Source organism: Triturus cristatus, chromosome 12 (genome assembly GCF_964204655.1).
Source record: "Triturus cristatus chromosome 12, aTriCri1.1, whole genome shotgun sequence".
Lineage (NCBI taxonomy): Eukaryota > Metazoa > Chordata > Amphibia > Caudata > Salamandridae > Triturus > Triturus cristatus.
In genome coordinates, this window is record NC_140595.1 from 219922326 (window position 1) to 219942135 (window position 19810).

The following is a 19810-nucleotide window of genomic DNA, read 5'->3' on the forward strand; positions in this document are numbered from 1 at the left end:
AGAGGCCCCATGGGGCCCAGAGGCACACTAGAGGAAACCAAAGCACGCTGTAACATCGCCATTGCATGGAGAAAGCTACTGGTATGGCAGAGGTGGTGCCCGATACAGTGTTGGCAGTGTAAGTCATATTCAAATTCACATTTTGGGGAGTAATTTTGATCAGGTCTGACACAAGGAGAGTTTTGCAGAGAGTTGGAGCTGGGGTAAGTGAGGGAGATCTACATTTGTAGAGCAACCATCATCAACACCAACGCACGTCGTGGGCCATAAGCAATATGGCTTTGCTCTCTTTTATGGCTTTGACATGCATGTGGCTGCACATTTGATAATCTTGTTGAGTCTAGACTCAAAGCATTACGTTTAAACCTCACAGGGTCCAAATGGACATTTGCCCACTGCAACCCTGGCAGGTCTTGAACCCCAACTTTTTGGGAGGTGACTTATTCCCTAGCACTTTACTTAAAAACGTTCTTTAAGAGAAAAATGTATCTGTGAAAAGCTAACAGAATTTCAAGGAGAGAAGCTCTGGATCCAAGTTGAAAGGCATAGAAAAAAAGGAACTTATATCGGTGTGCTGGGAGGGTACTATATGGCTCTATTGAAATCACCATAGCGCTATTTCCAAAGCAGCAATGGGGCCAGCACCCTCTACTGGCACAGGACAAGTTTCCACACCCAGCCTGGCACTTTGAAATATTCAAGAGGTGAAGAATCTGCAGGTAGAAGTATCCATCAGAACAACAATTACTACATAAAGCTCATGATTAGCAGCATGAAAACGTTAGCATGCAGAACTCCAAGAAAAGACCAAAATACAGTTCAAATGATTCTTTCTTTATTCATTGCATCACAGAGGATACACAAACATACAACATATAAATAACGAACATTAGTAAAACAGCTGTTGGTGACCCACTGATTGATTTTGAATTGCGCTGCCAAACATGCGTTTTAACACCAAAAGAAGGAAGAGGTTTGGCTTGGTGCCAGGTCTGAATTAGCAGAAGGCATCATGATGCGTCTTTTGAAGGTTGGGATACATTCTCTCTAGCAATGTAAAGGGTATCTTTATTCCATTACCTGTTTGAAATTGTTACAACTTCGGGTCATATTGACACAGGCGTTCCTGAGCCTTAAGAACCAAATTCCATACCATTGGCATTTACAGCTGCTCTGAGGCAACAGAAGCTGAAAGAACACACAGAGGAAGCTACCTTTTAGGACATATTACAATACAATTTAGCTCTTCGATTGAGTACAAATACAAGATTAAAAAGCTGATGCTCCAGAAAGAAAATGCAGTGCTGACCACAAAGAGGTTTCTTATTCAGTAATATCAAAGCACTGCTGAAAAAACATCACAATGTTCGGGGTGTTCGCATGAGTTTAACACACTCACAGGCTGTGAAATATACCTTCCAATGATTTGAGAGCAGAAACAATGGCTCAGTAGTGGTTACAAATAACATTTTCTAACTTAATTCAAAGCTGATAAGTGGCCTCATGCATGATGTGTGTGGCTCCAAGTCTTCACTTTTTAGAGGAACACATTGGAAGCTAGGATAACAGAGACAATATTGCTGTTAGAGGAGAAACTATAAATCCTGGAATTCAGCATGATGTTTAAAAAATAAAAGGACCAGCTGAAATGGGGACACATTACGGCCTGATGGTCATGTTACTGCATCCGTCACGATTAAGTACATAATTCTGCAGAGTTGCTATACCCTCTGGAATAAATATGCATTTTCTCAAATCAACAGCTTGAAAGATTAAAATATCTCATCACAGACCCAATGCCTGGGCCATTGGCCTATTGGAGATTTAAATTTGGAAGGAGGAATTGGATTGTGGGCTAACCACAACACATGTATGTGAATAAACATGTAGTATATGCAAAAAGAAAAAGACGAAATGTACCACTTGCTCTGTATGTGCAAATGTTCTACTGTACTAGGCAGCTAAATCCAGTGTTAGGATTGGGGACAGTAAACACAATTTCCCTCAAAGAGACCCAATTAACCAGTTCTGAATAAAATGCTCAAATCGAGCTTGTTCTGCATGAAGATTGGTAAAATCAGGCTTTACTTCACGCTAAGGCACGTTCTTCCCTCTGGCAGCCAGTAACAGAATACTTCGCGAGACAACATTGAAAAAGTCAACAACAATATGGTAGAACGTTTTAGTTCAGAGGAGGAAAGAGGACCCATGAATTTTTCAGAGGGTAACATGGAGACCAGCATCCATCAAGATTCTGAGAGATGTTTTAGCTTCTTGTGAGACCTTACTTCATCGTAGCAGGGGAGACCACATTCACTCTGTCTGGTCATGGTGCAGAAGACAGTTTCTTCTTGTGGGACTGAGTGGGAGGACCATCATTCTGAGATTGAGGTATTAGCACTGCTTGCAAAAGTGGTAAGGAAATTAAATTGCAGCACATCCCAGGCACCCCTCATTTAGCTGCTTCCAGATACATTTTTGACAAAAATGTAAACTTATGAATTGAAGATCCAGCCCACTGTAGTCACACTGGGTAAGTTGCTGGCACCCGTTTTTTTTTGTTTTTTTAAAACAGTCTTTGTTAAAGAGTATTTACAAAATTATCAGCAAATCAGCTTGGGATGCATCACCTGCATCTTGCCTCATTCCCATTTGTATACCTTCACCATCTTCTCAGTCAGTGTGGCCAGCATACTGGTCTGGTTCACTTCGAATGGACATATGTCCAGGACTGGCAGGTCTGTTTGAAGCTTCTGGACCAGAGAACCACTTCCAGCGTTCCAAAGCTAAGGAAGGCATACAAGAGTACAGATCACTACTCAATCCATTCACCAAACATTACCTTCTGTGTGTAAAACACAATTCTATACCAAGCTGCCCATCTCCTCTTAATATGGATATGTGCCATTCTTCCACACTTGTTACTTATGATCTATATGGAAACCGTCTATTCTGTAAAGCTCTCATTCACAATCATCGCAGTTCCCTGGCACTTACCGTCTGCAGTACTTCTGAAGCCCATTTATTATAAATATGCACGCTCTGCAAAGCATCTCATCACGTATTTGCTGTTGGAAAGTAAAATCTGATTTCCTGTTGCAAGTAAACATTTGGTGTCAACCATGTGTGTGTCTGATAGCAGACAGACCCTTTCATAACATAATTGCCATATTTATAAATCACACGAAAACCCCGCGGTCACTTGTCATTATCCAAGGGTAATGAATGTTTATTGTTACCAAACTCAATGGTACTGACTTTATCCACCCTTGAAGGATAAAAGGCCGAGTGGGCCTACTGAGATTCCAACCTGTGACATGGGGTCAAAAACAGATGCGTGCAGTAGACACAATAGTCCACTAAACAGCTAGACCCTCATAACACTTACCGGTTACAAAGCCCCTTTTTGGAACTACCCTTGGAATGTGTAATGCAATCTGTTTGTGTATGTGTGTCATCGATTATCTGTTTCAACCCTTCCCAGTCACTATGAGAAGGTATCTCAGGGAGGTTGGTAAATCACACATGAAGGTAAAACAGACGAATTGCAAAACCCCTGTTAAAGGTAACATTTTTTTTAATTTCACAGCATGAATATTACAGCTTCACTTGCATTGCATAGACTAAAGCAGTACTCTCCATTCAGATAACGCAGGAAATTGCAAATTTGTAGACACAGCAACCCGATTGTTTATTATTGGCTGTCATTCCCAATAACATAGGTGATTACTACGATTCGAATAATACTTGAAATTGGAAGCAGTTTTTTTGTTTTGTGAGTTGGTTTATTTTCTACAAACACTGCATTTGATTTATTGAATGTAGAGTGGCTGCTGACCTCTTACTCTTAAAATACGTATCAGCAGACAGCCAAGAGCTTTCTGAAATGTAATAATGTGTATTAACCAATAAAATAGCCCTACAAGAGCATACTAAAATATAGCTCAATTTGTGGCGAGGATATAAATCGTGTTCGCATATACCTTGAAGAACAACTATTATTCTTTTGTAATATTGCACTTAATGTGCAAAATTATTGGTTGAACTTTTCTTGTAATAAACACCTCCACTGTTCAAAAGCATGGCTATAAAAATCAATCTAGTCAAGGGTCTAAATCCCTTGGGGCCAATGGAATTATGTCTGGATAGAGGACTGAATTATGTAGCAATGATGACTAAATTATGTAGCCAGAAACCGCAAATTTCGTGGCATTAATTCATTACATTTTGTGGAGGAATTCTCTCATATTTTGACATTTTAACGTGCATTATCATTATATTGGGCAAACGTTTCCCACACTTAATACCAGCTAAACACCTGAAAACATCAATCAACATCTATAAGGAGACCAGTTAAATTTGAAAATCGTCTACCTTTGCGCAGCACCAACTTATTTTAGAACCAACTTTATTGGAAATTTTGCAGCAAGACAGCATTACACAGTGCAATAAATGGTTGATGTACATGCATGGCACAGCAGCAAGCCCAAATATTAGTAATGTGTAACAGTGCGTTATCAGATCTACAGACCATAATGCCCACACCATTTCCCCCACTTCCGCTCAAGCTTCTTAAGATAGCCACAAGTCTCAAAAATTGGCATCTCCTGGTGAGCGAACCAGTCCACCCCTTCACGCCAGCTCCCGACAGTTGGCGGCTTCTGCGGTTTCCATGCACGGGCACATCCCAGAAAAACTCTGTTGGTGATATCAGGAGGTGGACCCTTGCTTGCAGCACCTGGATCCTGCAGAGCGTATCCTGACACCGTGTGCGCTCCACCGTAGGCAAAGAGGGGGGCCACCTAGAAACAGGCTGCATAGGGAGACTTGGGGACAAGTCCGGGAGCTCCCAAGGTGGGGCTCAGTTAAGGAAGGTCCTAGGAGCAGGCGGGCACAATCTTGTCGCGGACCTGGGCCGGGTATGTTAGGTGCAGAAGATTTTGATTGGGCCAGAGTGTCAAAGGCACACTTGGCTCTTGGCCAGACCTGCAAAAGGGGGACAAAAAAAGACAGCTGGGCTACTGTCTGTGCTGACCTCTGTGATGCTGATGTCCCTCATTGGCTGGTCAGTCATTTTGGCATTGGAGTCCGGATTAGACTTCAAAGGGGCTTTGGTTGCTGCAAGGGGTCCTGTACCCCGGGTATTGGTGCAGAGCAGCTGCTGGGGGTCTTAAAATCCTCATACTTGGTGGAGAGATGGATCTGACCTCTGGGAGCATGGCAACCTCCTCCTGGGCGGCTGCTGCTTCGGTGGACCTGGTGATCAGCTGTACGGTGAATCTGCGGACGGTGACTGCAGGTTGCAAGGTAGTGGCTTCTCAACTTCAAGGCAGATGCAGACAGCTTGGCGAAGTGCTGGTGGCCCTCTGAGGCTTTGAGGATGCACAGCTGCAGGAAAAGTTGGATTGTTGGGACAGAAGAAGGTAGGCAGGGTGCCAAAGTCCACCAGTAGTCCGCAGTTCTCGCTTCTTCTGCTCTTTTCTTTTGTCAGGTGAATCAGTTTCTGGTGTCAGGGGGGCAACCTAAATACTGAATTTAGGTGTGTTCAAAGGGGAGTGAAGAGTAGTAGTCAATGGGCTACCTAACCTTGGGGTCACTGTATAGCTACTTCCTGTGTGGAGTGGGCATAACCCTGTCCTCGAGATCCTAATTTCACCAAAAGGTGCAACCCTTCCTTCGTGGAGCACATCAAGCAGTCCATCTTAGGTGTGCGACTGGCCTGGTGGTGAGACATGCCTACTTGCACATCTAAATTCCCCCCTATCTTGTTGCTAGATGGACCTCAAGGCAGGGGGTGGTATCTCCCAGGTCTGGGGGGAAGCCGGGTCACATATAAAAGGAGGCAGAGGCTTTGAAGCCTCTGGCCTTGGTATGCAGATTCACTAGCCATCCTGCTGGAGGAGGTGTAAATACCTCATGCTGGAGGAGGTGTAAACACCTGATGCTACAGCAGGTATTGCTTCTGACCTCAGAGTGCAGGCTATCACCTCCAGGAGTCAGAAACTAGTCTGTGGTGGCAGGATGGAAGATACCAATCAGCCAGCACACTAAGACTGGTGGATTTTCAGGAGGCACCTCTAAGGCGCCCTTCTGAGTGCATCTTTCAATAAATCCACTACTAGCATCAGTATGGATTTATTAAGACCAGGTGCCCAGAACATGTACTCAAGATGGATTCCCTTTTCACTAGCACCATCTAGCAATTGAACTAGACACCACAGGGGCATATTTGCTCATGCAGATATACGCTCACATGTAATATGATGCACCCTGCCTTAGGGCAACTGTAGGGGTGACTTACATATATTGCATACAGAGTCTGTAGGAATGGCACACAGGCTATGTGCCATGTTGTGTTTTCACATTTGTCTGCACCATTTCATGCTGCATTCGATGGCAGTCTGCTAGAGTTTAGTGGCGAGTCCCTTAGGGTGGCACAATACATGCTGCAGCCCTTCAGGACCCTCTTAAAACCCATGCTCTAGCTCTCCCGGATCGGCGCTTACTGGCGCGGAAAAAAGAAGAACTGACGTCAGCGCGCGAGGGCGGCGTCTAAGTACTCCGATGACGTCATTCCGGCGCACGACGCCAACGACGGACGCGGAGCCGCAGACGACGCCTAGCGACGCGCAAGGGGTATTGCTACAAAAATCTTCCGGATCCAGTCTGACGCCTGGGGATATTCTAAGGTGAGGAATCTAACTAACGTGTTTTTTTCAGATACTCCTTTCATTTGATATGTGACTATCAGTTTGCAACATTTTCTTTATGACTTCTTTTACACCATCAACAGCAAGATTTTTGAGATGCTTGATGATCTTTTTATCAGTCTCTTCAAGTGCATCAATGAAATGATCAAATGTCCACCAAGCAGTCAATCTATCATCAATATTTTGCTTTTAGGCTGCATCGAATGGTGGTGGTGGTTTCAGGAAAGCTGTAGCGTTACAACCATTACTGGGAGTGTTTGATATTGAGGGTGGTGCTTGTGAGAAGTTGGCCTGATGTATGATGTCACTAGTTCTAGTGTACACCTTATATCAGTCCAAACAACCCTTATGGTGATTGGTTGTAAAGTCAACCTTATAGACCAGCTATCCTAGTGGTAGCATGGACAAGAGCAGTCTTAGGCTAAACTCTGAATGGCATGTGAAGCCAGCTGTGATACCATATATAATCCCTTGAATACCAAATGAAAGGACACCACAACAGATATATATATAAAATAAAGTGTATTTATTCTAGTCAAACACTCAGCACTCTTTATGAGATTCGAGGTAAGTACAACACAGTCTTATTTAACAATACATTAAGTCACACAGGTAAGTAATACAGTTAGGCCCTAGGGGCCACGCATATACTAAAGAAGTGGTATAAGGACCACTGTCACAAAAATAGAATAGGCCTAGGCCATCGCTGGGGCTACACTACACTACCAACTGTTAGGAAGTGGGAGGCCCACGGGATTCAGGTGCAGAGTGGAAACACTCACACGTATAATCGATAGAAATAGTACAGTTCTGAAATAAGCAGTTTTAGGACACTTCTGGAGTAGCTAGAAAGTCGAGACTCGGAAACTAGACCCTAGGATAGTCACTACCCTTGTGAGCACCGAAGTACCCAAGTTACCTAGCCCACAGGCTGCGGGTGCATAGGTGTGAACTTGCGTCGGGTTTCGTCGTGGACTTCTAAGGATGCCTGAAGGAAAGTTGCTGACAGGCAGTCAGTGCAGAGTGTCCGGTGGATCCCAAGGCCGGGATCAAGAAGGAAGGGTACCTGCAAGCAGAAAGGACAGAGTAAAGGTCACTAGCCAGTGACCACGTGGAACCAGGAAGGAACCAGGCGATGTCGTGAAGATTGCAGGTGAAGGGTGAAGCTCGTCGCAGCAGCCACGGGTACCAGGAGACGTCGAGGACGACCAGGACCAGGAGGCGAGCTGTCCCACGAAGGCTCTTGCTGTCGGCGGCGGCGAAGTTGAACTAGGACTCACCAAGCCTTGGCAAGCGGAACCCACGAAGAATGGAGGACTTGCTTCTGGTGCAGACCAGGAAGGTCTGGGGTGCTTCTCTTTTGCAAAGAAGCGGGAGCCAGTCTGGAGGAGCCAAACCAGCAGTGAAGATTTAAAGGTGTGTCGTCACAAAGGCCGCTAGCCAACGGGCAAGCAACCGGACAGACGCGGCAAGCAGGAAAATGCAGAAGGGCCCCACGCAGGACTCGTGGAGTGTGGGGGGCTGATCTTCGGTGCAGATGGTGCTTGGGGTTGGGGTTTCTCAATCCCCGCTGCACAACTTCGAGGGTGCCTCAGAAGCTGCGCTGGAAGATACTCGCCACTTTTCCCAGGTAGCCGGTCCCACGTCTCTCGTCGCCTCCACGGATCTCAGCTCGGCTGTGGATCAGGGTCGGAGAAGTCTGGAAGTCAAGGCTCTGGTCAGGCTCTGCAGTCGGTCCCTCGTAGAACTTCAGAACAGCAAAGGGTAAGTCTCTTGATGGTGCCTGTTTGCACAGAGTAGCCACTCCTTGGCCACAAGGGAGATTCTTCAGTCTTCTTCTTTCGTCGAATGTCGAAGGTCCAGAGTTTCTGTTCAAGTTGCAGGTTCAGGATAATCTAATGTCTTGGGGCCCAGCTACCACACTTATACTAATCTGGGGGGCAGGGTTGCCTGCTAGGTCATGCCTTATGGGTGGGACCTGGGAGGGGGGTGGTTACACCCCCTTCCCTTTGTCCAGTTTCGCGCCAGGACTGGGGCTGGAGTGCCCCAGCACCGGTTTGAACTGGACTATGCATGGGACACCTTGTGCGCCCCAGGCATGTCTCATTCCTTTCAGCCCTCCCTGCCCCAATACACTAAAGTCTGTCTGGGGAGGTGCTAGCACCTCCCCAAGCAGGAAACCTATTGTCCAAGCCTCCCTTGCCGGGATCACTCCCAGCAGCAGGAGGTCAGACTCGTGTCTGTGACAGCAGCATCCATTTTGTGATGCTGAGGCTTTGGTTAGAGTTAAACAGCAAAGTAGGATTTTAACATGTCTCTCCCTCTAGAAGGGAGGAATAATATCCTCATCACCAGAAATGGTATGGGGGTATTATTCCAAAGTGTTAGACACCTTACACGACATGTTTTGATAAAGCCAAACCATAGTTACCATAACCGTTTAAGATTGTAAGGCACTTTAAGAGTATATGGTAGGCTATATCATAGAACAGCTAAAAGGACATGGTTCCGAAAGCTGCAGACAGGCTCAGCTCATGCTAGAGCACCATCTCACATGTTACCAAGCACTCTGCCTCCAGGATTGTTAAGGCCTGCCATAGGAGTGGCTGATAGGTACACGTGTCTATTTTAAGGGTAGATATAGGTATACTATATCTAAGCAAGGGTGATTACACGACCTTGCCCCAGCTGAGTGATCAGCCAGTTGTGTCTGATTGGAAGGCCAGACCAGGGGTGGCATAATACATGCTGCAGCCCCTGGGAGGCCTAGGGTACACCTATGCCCTGGGTACCTAGGGTACACTGTACAGGGTCCAATAAGGTGATCATTACCAATTGGTTATGTACCTAGGGTACATGGAGTCCATTTTAAAGAGAGAGCAGACAGCCTGAGACCCTGGATGTCAGGATCTCAGGCCAACTAAGTCGAAAAACCAGCTAGACACTAGGCAAAACGTTTGGGGGTAACCATAGTCAGATATTCACCTTCCTACAGTGCTTCTGTGGGCTTCCTAGGTGGTGCATCTCAAACCGGTTCGTGTGAGCCATTTCGAAGGCCGTGAGTTCTGCTGGCCTCTGGCTCATCCTTGATGACTTCTGAAATGACAACCTCAGTTTTTGCCTCCATTCTCTCAGTCTTCCACAGCTTAGAAGATATCTTTGGTTGTTTCGGATTGTCACCAGCTTGGTAAGCACAACCCCTGTGCTACCTGGGTTGCATCACCTTGCACTGAGGTCATACCGGCTCACTCTACTTAGGTTCTGGTGAGTAAGGAAAATGCTACCTACCCATATGCATCTGTTCTTGGCATATGAAGCTGTAGATTCATATGCTTTAGCATAGATCGCCATCTGGTGTTGGGCCTGGATGTTTGCACTTTGTTTTTCTTCGAAGAAGTCTTTGTAGTCATGAGGTTGGTGACTCCTCCTTTTGGTGATAGTGTGCATGGGCATCGACTCCATCCCCAGATTGTTTTGCCGTAAGGGTGATGATGGAGTTAGTAAGAGTAGAAAGAGATGTCCATGTATTGTGTATCTAAGTAAGATAATACTGCAACAGATAAAGTTACCCAGGGAGGCAGTTAGGTGCATATGAATCTACTGCTCTATATGCCAAGAAAAGATGCATACTGGTTAAGTAGCATTTTTCATTCGGGGCATATGAGCTGTAGATCATATGCTTTAGCATAGACTATACAGCAGTTATCTCCCAAGCAGTGGCTAACCTGCAGTAGTTTGAAAAAGTGTTCTTAAAACTGCCTAGCCCACACTAGCTTGCTGTTTTGCTAACACATCTACACAATAGTGCTTTGTGAATGTGTGTGGTGTAGACCATGTTGCAGCCTTGCAGATGTCATCTAAGGGTATGTTCCCGAAGAATGCCATAGAAGCCCCTAGCTTGCATGTAGAGTGCGCTCTAGGGGGAATTGTTAAGGTGCGTTTAGCTTTAAGGTAGCATATTTGGATGCACTTAACTATCCACCGTGCTATACCTGCTTTTGAAATGGAATTTCCTTTATGTGGTGGGAAAAAAGCAATAAAGAGTTGTTTACTTTTTCTACAAGATTTGGTTCTTTCAATGTAAAAAAGTATTGCTCTTTTCGCATCTAATGTGTGAAGAGCACGTTCGGCTACAGAGTCTGGTTCAAGAAAAAACACAGGTAGCTCAACAGACTGGTTGAGATAAAAGGCAGAAACAACTTAGGGTAAACATTTGGGGTAACACCTAAGAACCACTTTATTGTGGTGAATCTGTAAAAAATGGTTCTTGTATGGATAGTGCCTGGAGCTCACCAACTCTTCTAAGGGAAGTGATGGCTATAAGGAAGGCTACGTTCCAAGTCAGAAACTGTAGTTGGCATTTGTGCAAAGGCTCAAATGGTGGGCCCATGAGTCTTGTAAGAACTATATTAAGATTCCACACAGGAGAAGGTGGAAGTCTAGGAGGAATGATTATTTTGAGTCCTTCCATAAAGGCTTTGATAGCGGGTACACGAAACAAAGACAAGTGTTGTCTGTTTTGTAGGTAAGCCGCTATTGCGGCAAGATGTAATCGTATAGATGTATATGCTAAGTTAGCACGTTGTAAGTGTAACAGATTGCAAATTATGTTTTGAGTTGAAGCATCTAGCGTGTTGATTTTATTGTTAGTACAATAAATTACAAATAGTTTCCATTTTGCTGCATAGCATGCTCTTGTGGTAGGGCGTCTAGCCTCTTTAATAATGATCATGCAGTCTGGTGGGAGATGAAGGTAGCCAAACTCTAAGATTTCAGGTGCCGGATCGCAAGGTTGAGTTGACTGAGATCTGGATGTCTTATCTCTCCATAGTTCTATGTGAGAAGCTTGGGGGAGAGGCATAACTTTTGATGAGGAACTACGGATAGTTCTAACAGGGTTATGAACCATGGTTGTCGAGCCCATGTGGGAGCAACTAGGATCATTGTGAGGGAATGTTCCTTGAGCTTCCGAACCACTAATGGAATTAGCGGGAGAGGTGAAAAAGCGTAAGCAAATTTCCCTGACCAGTTTATCCATCGCGCATTGCCTTTGGGCAATGGGTATGGATACCTGGACGCGAAGTTTGGGCATTTTGAGTTGGTGTGTGGCGAACAGAGCTATTCCTGGGTAGCCCCACCTCTGGAAGAATGGGAGAAGTACTTGAGGATGTAGTTCCCATTCGTGGATTTGTTGCCTTTGACGGCTGAGCAGATCTGCAATCTGATTGTTTACTCCTGGGAGATGTTATGCAAGGAGATATATCTTTTGAGGTATGGCCAATCTCCATATGCTTTGAGCTAGGTGTGAAAGCTGTAGAGAGTGTATCCCCCCTTGTTTCTGTATGTAGTACATTGCTGTCATATTGCCTGTACGGACTAGGACAGCTTTGCCTACTAGATGTCTCAGCGCCGGGACACCCCTGTTTGGGGTAGCTGTCGCACTTTATAAGCTTCAGTATTATTATTATGTAGTTAAAAAGCTTTCAATGCCAGAAAAATTGCCAGCAGCTACAGATGGTTTATGTGGAGTTGTTTTTGTTGTAGTGCCCACGTGCCCTGAATGGTATGTTTTTGAAGAGGAGATCCCCAACCAGTGATCGATGTGTCTGCTGTTAGCACTATCTGTGGAACCGGGTCGACGAATGGCTGCTCCTTGGAAAGGTTTTGTATATTTCACCACTGCAGTGAGCGATGAGTGCAGCCGTCTAACAACACCAGATAGGTTAACTGACCTAGAGCCTGGTTCCACTGACATGCTAAGCATTCCTGTAGGGGACGTATTTGTAGTCCTGCGTAAGGAACAATTAGAATGCAAGAAGACATAATTCCGATCAATGGCATGAGCACTCGAGCTGGTAATGTGTTGAGGCTGAAATTGTGATATCAGGGTTTGCATATTGCATATTCTGACTGGATTTGGGTATGCTAGAGCTTTGCAAGTGTCTATTGTGCCTCCTAGGTGTTGGAGGGTTGGAGATGAGACTTGGCGAGGTTCACAGTGAATCCCAAGTCGTGAAGCAGCTGAACTGTTTTGTGAGTGTGGTGTATGCAGTTGTGTTGTGACTTGGCTTTTATTAGCCAGTCATCCAAGTAAGGCAAGACGTGAATGTGTTGTCTTCTTCAATGAGCTGCGACTACTGTCAGCTACTTTGTGAAGACTCTGGTTGCTGTAGTTACCCAGAACGGAAGAACTTTGAATTGGGATTGTAATCCGTCCACCACGAACCAGAGATATTTCCTGTGTGCCGGGTGAATGGGAATATAGAAAAAGGCGTCCTTTAAATCCAGAGTGGAAAGAAAGCAATCGGAGCACCTGTTGTAGGATGACCATGTGGAAGTGGTCTGATGGAATATAGAGGTTTAGCTGTCTAAGGTCCAGTATGGGCCTGAGAGAGCCGTCCTTTTTTGGAATCAAAAAGTATAGGGAGTACACTCCTGTCCCTTGATGATATAATGGGACTGGTTCTATCACACGTTTTTCTAATAGAGAGAGAACCTCTTGTTTTAATAGGGTGAGATGTTCTGGTGACATCGCACGTTCTCTTGGAAGGATAGTTGGGGGAGTGCAGGTAAGTTCCAGGCAATAACCATACTGGATAATTTGTATTACCCACTTGTCTGAGGTCATTGCTTTCCAGACAGGTGGAAACTGTGCGAGACGTTCCCCGACAGGTGTGGGATGATCGGGGGGGTAGTGGAGGGAAGTCAATTTATTGGCAAGGGAAGTGGAGTTACCTCGGTTTCTTCCCTTTTTATTATTTCCTCTGTAGCCTCCTCGAAAATAACCTCTGGAGGAGGTAGATTGGTTGTTATTTTTTTATAAGAGGAGGAGGGATTCTCTGATGACACTGATTTTGAGCCACCCCTGTAAAAGGAGCGGCGAAAGGAACCCCTGTTAGAAGGCAATTGTAAGGCCCCCATGGACTTAGCAGTATCTGAGTCTTTCTTCATTTTTTCTAGTGAAGTATCGACTGCTGGCCCGAAAAGAAGTTCTTTATCAAAGGGCAGATTAAGTATGGCGGATTGGACCTCTTGCTTGAATCCAGAGATTCGAAGCAAAGCGTGCCTACGCAGCAGTATGCTGGTGTTCATGGCACGAGATGCCGTGTCTGCGGCATCTAGTGCACATTTTATGGAAGTGTTGGTGATAAGTTTACCTTCCTGAATGAGGTAGTTCGCTTTGGTCGTATACTCATCAGGCAAGTGTTGCATGAGTTTTGCCAACTCATCATAGTGAGCCCTATCGTAGCGTGCTAACAGGGCCTGAGCATTGGTAATACGCCAATGGTTCACAGCTTGCGAAGCCACTTGTTTGCCTGAGGCATCAATGAGTTTCGACTCCTTATCGCCTGTAGTTTGAAAGTTAGCTCTTTTGCGGGCTTTAGATACAACAAGAGAGTCTAAGGGCAACTTACCTTTTATATATGCAGGGTCTGTAGGAGCGGGCTTGTATTTTTTATCCACTTTAGGTGTGAGTATTCTGGCTCCAACTGGGTCTTTGAATACCTAGTCTGTGTGTTTTAACAAGCCCTTGAGCATTGGCAAAGTATTAGTAGACCTTTGTGAGTGTGTAAATGTCTCCACAAGAAAATCCTCTTCTAGAGGATCTGTATGTAGCTCCACTCCATGATATTGAGCAGCCCTGTTGATAAGCTGCGCAAAGTCAATGTTGTCATCAGGTGGGGAGTGTCTGGAGGAATACAGGTCAGGGTCATTATTTTGATCTGGATCCTTATTTTAATCTTCCCAGGGATCGGTGTCCTGAGGTAAGTCGTGTGGTATATCCTGATATTCATCCTCATCATTTTCATCCTGTGTGTCAGGTGAAAGTGGAGGTGGTGGTGAATTTGATGGTGTAATCAGTAAATTGGGATTAAGAGGAGGAGAGGGAGGTATGTAAGGGGGAGCAGGGTCAGTACCCATGTCCTTTTTCTTCAGTGGTATAGGAGAATCCTCTGAGAGATCCAGCTTCCGTTTTTTAGGAAGAGTGGCCAGAAGGTGTCCAGTTTTAGGGTCAGTACTAAGTCTCTTTTGTTTTTGATCCAAAACTGTGTCTTCAGATGGAAGCTCCTTGGAAGGAGTTCTTTTAGGAGTGGATTTCAGCGTGGGAGATTCGGGCTGAGAGTCATTGTGGGCTGAATGCTTCGAATCCGAGTGCTTAATTTTAGCCTGTTTAGGGTTTAAAGCTTTCGGAGTGGCATGTTTCGGCTCTGAACTTTTTGGCGCGGAGTGTGTCGGCTCCAAAATTTTAGGTGTCGAGGATTTCGGCTCCAAGGACTTTGGTTAGGAGGATTTCGGGTCCGAAGCTTTCGATTTGGAGGGTTTCGGATCCGAGGCCTTTGGTGTCAAAGGGGTCTTTGGTACCGAGGTTGTAGGGCCTGGCACATGTTTTGTCTTAAGTTTCGGTGCCGAAGGTGTTGGTTCGGCACCGGAATGGAGCAGACTCGAGCCTGACCCGGAAGGCTTGTCCTTATGTTTCATAGCCAGGCTGGAGGACGGAGCAACTGAAACCTTTTCTCGGTGTCGACCCGAGGGTGATACCGGAGCCTTAGATTTTGGTTGTGTGGGCACATGGGGATCTGTACTCGCGGTACGTTGAACCGGAGTGACATTCAGGTCTTCCTCCATGTCGTAGTCGGCTTCGGACACAGAGATCAGTTCTTCCTCAGCTTCCGCGGCTGGATGTTGGAGTTCTACATCTTGGCCAAAGATGTCCGGTACGAAGCAGCTGCCATGTTTCATCTTGTGGCATCGTGCCCGATGATCACGAATGGTCTGCCTCGATCAGAATGAGCGACACGCTTGACAGTCCTTCTCGTTGTGTTGTGGGGATAAGCAGAGGTTGCAGACCTCGTGCAGGTCTGTGCGTAGAAACTTAGCACGACACCCGGGACATGGCTTGAATGGAGACCGTTCCATCGATTGCTGGCATGGTCGGCACGGGTAGGCCCGACGGCCCGCCTTAAAGTTCCCGATCAAAGGTTTTCACAATTTACACGATGCGCGTTGAATGGGAAACGGCGATCGAAAGACAATACCGTCGAGGGAAGAGGATTGCGCGTCGAAGGGTTTCGAAAACGATACCAAACCGGAGCGCAGCAATACACAGCCGAACCCCATGGCGTAAAATAACAATCTGGTGATGGAGTCGATGCCCATGCACACGATCACCAAAAGGAGGAGTCACCTACCTCGTGACTACAAAGACTTCTTCGAAGAAAAACAAAGTGCAAACATCCAGGCCCAACACTAGATGGCAATCTATGCTAAAGCATATGATCTACAGCTCATATGCCTCGAACATAATGTTTTTATTCTTGGACAACTCTGCGAGCACTTTGTCTTTACCACTTTCAAACTGTAACGTTACTGTGCAATTTGTGATTATTAATAGCAGCTCTCTGAAAACCTGGTTGTAACTATCTTTAGTGTTAACACTCCGGATTACATATGACTGTATATTGCGTAGCAACGCGATATCTTGATATACAGTCTGACCAACAGGTTCTCAGTCACCAATATGTAAATTTCTTTGCAATGCTTTTGTTGTTTTAACCGCTTTACTGGACTCTCGACTGGAGTGGCGCTTTGACTCCACATGCATTAAGCGTGGATTCCGTACTTCAACTGCAACACATGCGACACGCACAAGCAGTTTGCTTGGACCACGACAAACTCTCTGGGAAAGCCCTGTTGATCTTCGGGATACTCATCCCTAACTCATCACCAGTTGTAGCCTCTTCCCTAACCTGGGTACCTGCCAATGACTACGCCACACATGGAGCTTAGTTTTACACTTCTTGATTCGTCTGCGTGTAACTGCGAACCCAAAATTCTAGCCAAGCCTTCAATGCATTCTGCTCCAACACTTGCGTCACAGTCCTACAGAGTTCCTCAGGAGCCCAAAGGGTTCCACCATTTCTAATTCGCAAGACACTACACTCTGGTGCATGTTGGGGTTTGAAGCTTCTGTAGATGGTAGCAATCTTGTCATGGATGAATTGGCGAGGATGCGGTAGAGCTCTTGTGAGGGTGTGATGATAATTTCGCTGGCAGCCGGGTTGGAGAACTCCTAAACTATGTTGAAAAATTCCTTGTGGTTGTTGGCGCTGGTTTAGACGAGTGCGGCTAGTGCGGTCTTCTTTGTTGCTTTCAGAAAGCGCTGGTAGCAGTTGAGGGAGGTCTTAAAGGCTGCCCTCTCTGGAGATTCCTTGCGGGCATCCCATCTCCTCTCCAGCTGTTTGCTGTCACGTTTCGCTGTTCAGAGTTCTTGGGTGTACCAGTCGGCCTTTTTGGAAGATCTTTTGCAATTGTTGCACTTGATGCCTTTCACTGGATGCCCTTGCTTTCTGTTTGCAGCTCTGGTGTTTGCAAGTTTGGCCCCTCAATCTGGACCCTTTTATTTTCCTCTGTATATTCCCTTCACCCTCCTGTTTCTAGTTTTCAATTCTCTTCATACAGTCTACTTTGACTTATATCACACTTTTCCCAGCCACTCTCTCTTTTGTCCCAGAAGCTTCGATTTCTTTACCTCAGGTCTCACACTTTTCTATTTACTCAGCCTTCTGTCATCACCACACTGTCCATATCTCCCAACCTCACTTCTCCACCTCCACTCCCATCAACCCCTCATGTCAGTCATTAAAACACATGCACACCCACCCTCTGCAGACTGCACCGATGTTGCAGCACAAATTCTATCTGTAAGGTAGAGAGTAATGCTGTAATCAGTGTTATGCCTGTTCTGTAAGTGAGGGATACTAGCACTCTTGCTGCTCATGGGATGCTAATAAAGGTGTGTTAGGAAGTATACAGTGTTATTACATGAGCTATTACGGTTGTAGGTATGCAAGCTAAGCTTACTTTGCTGCTACACAAGCTGCACAGGCTCTGTGTGAGGGGGAAGTGACTAAATATCCATGCCATTCCAGTACTCAATGCAAAATGAGACAGTGGAGGAGTGTCCGCTGCATTCCACTGTGAGTTCAAGGCACCAGCTGTTCTGGACAACTGATCGCTTAGTTAATGGTCAAATGCTAAGCAGTGAAAAAAATAGCCTGAAAGCCTGACCTCAGAAAGAGGGGTGACTGAATTTAGATCTTACCATGGCAGAATTAGTAGCTTCATCTCCTGCACAGACCAAGATACTGCCATCCTTGCTCGGGCTCTCGAAAATTGCATTCTTGGTGAGAAGTTTGCATGTGGATCCAGCAGTAAAAGTCTGCACTGGGTAACAGGAACACATAACAGCCTCATCGGAACCCACCAAACGGCTAGTGGTCATCTCCATCATAACACAACGGACAGATGTGTGTGACTTGCCTGCAGAAAGAGTTGGCACAAAGAGAGAGAAACATGATTATGCAGACATCAATTGCCATTGGCGACAAATGATACTCAGTAAGAACAGTCAATCAGTAAACGCATAATAACAAAGGAGGGATTGTCTAGCAGATTGATAACTATGTAAAGAGCCTTCACCGCAAAGTGAAACCTAGGATCAGAACAAATTCAGTTATTTTATGTAGTGCGGATTACTGTCACTTTGAAAGTGTCCGAATATCTGTCCAATTAAGGAACAAGTCACACCGCGGTAAAGAGTTGTCCAACACCACAATAATATGTTTACATCAATAGAAGCAGCCTGGTCTGGGTCCTGTAGATAACAACCACAATACCCTCTTGTACAGCATGTGTGTGGGAAAGTACTCCTTTTTGACATGGCCACCCCCCCTTTTTGCATGGTAAATGATGTGATTTCGACTGGAAGTGCGATGGGTTTCTGTAAACCAGGTCCCCAGTGCCAGATCTCTTTCCCAAAAATGTACAATTGTTTCCCCCAATTGGCAATACCTTTAGCACCCCATGTAAGTCCCTAGTAAGTGGTACCGCTGGCACCTAGGGCACTAAAGAGGGCCCACCCAAGAAACCCCTCACCAAACACATGCAAGACTGCATGTTTTGGTGCAGACAAAAGTCAGCCCCCAGCAGGCTTTACTGACCTAAGGCAGGGTGCTTAATACACTATGTGAGGGCATACCTGCATGAGCAGAGATGCCCCTGTGCTGGTCAGTTCCATTAATGCCAGTACAAGCGAACAGGGAAGCCATTTTAGAACATGTGCTGGACACTGGTGAAAACTAGTTCCCTAGCTACATGATGTCTTCACTGAAGATAGGGATGTTTGGCATCAAACATCTCGTATTAATACACCCACACTGATTCCAGTGTTGAATTTACCAATATATGCCACCCAGAGGGCACCTTAGAGGTGTCTTCTGAACACCTACCAGCCTCTGGTGTGTTGGCTGGCCGGTCTGCGAGCCTGTCACTCGAGACAGATTCCAGACCTCCCAGGGTGAGGGCCTTTGCTCTCGGAAGGTAAGAAACAAAGCCTGCATGGGAAGAGGGTGTTCACACCCCTCCCCAGGACGACCTACAGATTTGCACTCCTAGGCCAGCAAGCTTTTAAGAAGCTCCCGCCTTTGAAATGCAAATCTGTCTCCTCTCACGGGAGAGGAGGCAGACACCCTTTGTCCAGAGCAGTGTTGACCTTTTGAACTATAAAATATTTTTCTTAAAAAACGTACTTACCTGAGGGATTGGATTCTGGTGTCAAAGCATATATAAAGATACTGGTTATTTTTATAAAATGGTGTGGGTCTCCTTCTTGAGTTGTGTGTCCCACTTATTGACTATTGTGTGTATCTGCAGATGTCTTGCACTACTCTGTGATAAGCCTAAGGCTGCTCAACCACACTACTCCCTAGAAGAGCACCTTGGGATTGCCACAGCAAGCCCCCTGACCACTCATAAGGGAAACCTTGGACTCTCTGCAAGATATATCTCATTTTGATATAACATATAAAGAGCCAGCTTCCTACAATGTGGTAGATGTCAACACCTAATAGCTGCTCAGATTTGTAAGCACTGTTTTTATAGTCCAGATACCTACATCACTTTATAGTTTTCAAGTTCTCACTGGTCAGATATGCCTGGACCAATGGCAATATAACATTGATGTTACCCCAAATCTTGCTGCTGTTCATACAACTAGGCATACTTTGTAGAACCAGCACAACATCGCTATATGATGAGAT

The 19810-nt window shown here is 45.6% G+C and overlaps 1 protein-coding gene across 1 annotated transcript in view; it reads right to left on the reverse strand.

The window, feature by feature from the left end:
• Window positions 1–815: 815 nt before the first annotated feature.
• The window catches only part of RFWD3 (ring finger and WD repeat domain 3), a 162950-nt gene continuing 143955 nt past the window's right edge, over window positions 816–19810 (reverse strand). The window contains exons 12-13 of the mRNA XM_085637103.1: window positions 17815–18032; window positions 816–2786 (exon numbers count right to left, since the gene is read on the reverse strand). Coding sequence (XP_085493229.1) covers window positions 2643–2786; window positions 17815–18032 — 362 coding nt within the window. The 3' untranslated portion in view covers window positions 816–2642. The remainder of the gene's footprint in view (window positions 2787–17814; window positions 18033–19810) is intronic.